This window comes from Salvelinus namaycush, unplaced genomic scaffold (genome assembly GCF_016432855.1).
Source record: "Salvelinus namaycush isolate Seneca unplaced genomic scaffold, SaNama_1.0 Scaffold3297, whole genome shotgun sequence".
In the NCBI taxonomy this organism is placed as follows: Eukaryota; Metazoa; Chordata; class Actinopteri; order Salmoniformes; family Salmonidae; genus Salvelinus; species Salvelinus namaycush.
This window is the reverse complement of record NW_024060227.1, coordinates 1-2,500: the sequence shown is the minus strand read 5'-3', so window position 1 is coordinate 2,500 and position 2,500 is coordinate 1. Positions and strand designations below refer to the sequence as shown.

Below are 2,500 nucleotides of genomic sequence, written 5' to 3'. Positions count from 1 at the left end.
TAGAGTCTGTCTCCACTGACCTCGGTCATTACGGTAGTGTGGACTCCATTTTAGAGTCTGTCTCGGTCATTACGGTAGTGTGGACTCCATTTTAGAGTCTGTCTCCACTGACCTCGGTCATTACGGTAGTGTGGACTCCATTTTAGAGTCTGTCTCTACTGACCTCGGTCATTACGGTAGTGTGGACTCCATTTTAGAGTCTGTCTCTACTGACCTCGGTCATTACGGTAGTGTGGACTCCATTTTAGAGTCTGTCTCTACTGACCTCGGTCATTATGGTAGTGTGGACTCCATTTTAGAGTCTGTCTCTACTGACCTCGGTCATTATGGTAGTGTGGACTCCATTTTAGAGTCTGTCTCTACTGACCTCGGTCATTATGGTAGTGTGGACTCCATTTTAGAGTCTGTCTCCACTGACCTCGGTCATTATGGTAGTGTGGACTCCATTTTAGAGTCTGTCTCTACTGACCTCGGTCATTATGGTAGTGTGGACTCCATTTTAGAGTCTGTCTCTACTGACCTCGGTCATTACGGTAGTGTGGACTCCATTTTAGAGTCTGTCTCTACTGACCTCGGTCATTACGGTAGTGTGGACTCCATTTTAGAGTCTGTCTCCACTGACCTCGGTCATTATGGTAGTGTGGACTCCATTTTAGAGTCTGTCTCCACTGACCTCCGTCATTACGTTAGTGTGGACTCCAGACTCAGGAAGTAATGATCAGTTTATCAACTTCAGTCATTATCAGTGCTGATGGTGCTGAGCCAGCAGAACACTGTCCAGATGGTTGTTAATTAACCATGAACCCTGGTTACCTGCTGGAAGGGGCATTTAGGGCACTGTCCAGACCTGTTCTCCTGTCCATGTCTCCTGTCCATGTCTCCTGTTATAAACCTGTTCTCCTGTCCATGTCTCCTGTCCATGTCTCCTGTTATAAACCTGTTCTCCTGTCCATGTCTCCTGTTATAAACCTGTTCTCCTGTCCATGTCTCCTGTTATAAACCTGTTCTCCTGTCCATGTCTCCTGTTATAAACCTGTTCTCCTGTCCATGTCTCCTGTCCACGTCTCCTGTTATAAACCTGTTCTCCTGTCCATGTCTCCTGTCCATGTCTCCTGTTATAAACCTGTTCTCCTGTCCATGTCTCCTGTTATAAACCTGTTCTCCTGTCCATGTCTCCTGTCCATGTCTCCTGTTATAAACCTGTTCTCCTGTCCATGTCTCCTGTCCATGTCTCCTGTTATAAACCTGTTCTCCTGTCCATGTCTCCTGTCCATGTCTCCTGTTATAAACCTGTTCTCCTGTCCATGTCTCCTGTCCATGTCTCCTGTTATAAACCTGTTCTCCTGTCCATGTCTCCTGTTATAAACCTGTCTCCTGTCCATGTCTCCTGTCCATGTCTCCTGTTATAAACCTGTTCTCCTGTCCATGTCTCCTGTTATAAACCTGTTCTCCTGTCCACTTCTCCTGTCCATGTCTCCTGTCCATGTCTCCTGTCCATGTCTCCTGTTATAAACCTGTTCTCCTGTCCATGTCTCCTGTCCATGTCTCCTGTTATAAACCTGTTCTCCTGTCCATGTCTCCTGTCCATGTCTTCTGAACCTGTTCTCCTGTTCATGTCTCCTGTCCATGTCTCCTGTCCATGTCTTCTGAACCTGTTCTCCTTACCATGTCTTCTGAACCTGTTCTCCTGTCCATGCGTTCTCCAGGAGAAACAGAGGAGCACGTTCTTCTCCATCTTCTACCTTTCAATCAATGCTGGTAGTCTCCTGTCCACCGTCATTACACCCATCCTCAGAGGTACGCCGATAATCTCTCCCTAAACTAACACAATACCTGTTCAGACTTTACATTACTAACACAATACCTGTTCAGACTTTACAGTACTAACCCTAAACTAACACAATACCTGGTCAGACTTTACATTACTACCACAACACCTGGTCAGACTTTACATTACTAACACAATACCTGGTCAGACTTTACATTACTACCACAATACCTGGTCAGACTTTACATTACTAACACAATACCTGGTCAGACTTTACATTACTACCACAATACCTGGTCAGACTTTACATTACTAACCCTAAACTAACACAATACCTGGTCAGACTTTACATTACTAACACAATACCTGGTCAGACTTTACATTACTAACACAATACCTGGTCAGACTTTACATTACTAACACAATACCTGTTCAGACTTTACATTACTAACCCTAAACTAACACAATACCTGGTCAGACTTTACATTACTACCACAACACCTGGTCAGACTTTACATTACTAACACAATACCTGGTCAGACTTTACATTACTACCACAATACCTGGTCAGACTTTACATTACTAACACAATACCTGGTCAGACTTTACATTACTACCACAACACCTGGTCAGACTTTACATTACTAACACAATACCTGGTCAGACTTTACATTACTACCACAATACCTGGTCAGACTTTACATTACTAACACAATACCTGGTCAGACTTTA

At 44.2% G+C, this 2,500-nt stretch overlaps 1 protein-coding gene across 1 annotated transcript in view; it reads left to right on the top strand.

Annotated features, from left to right (window-relative positions):
* Positions 1 to 1,797, top strand: part of LOC120040146 (solute carrier family 15 member 1-like) — a gene marked incomplete at both ends in the record, with an annotated part of 9,926 nt that extends 8,129 nt beyond the window's left edge. Inside the window, one exon of the mRNA XM_038985395.1 lies at positions 1,707 to 1,797. Within this exon, the coding sequence (XP_038841323.1) occupies positions 1,707 to 1,797 (91 nt within the window). The remainder of the gene's footprint in view (positions 1 to 1,706) is intronic.
* Between the last annotated feature and the right edge of the window lie 703 nt (positions 1,798 to 2,500).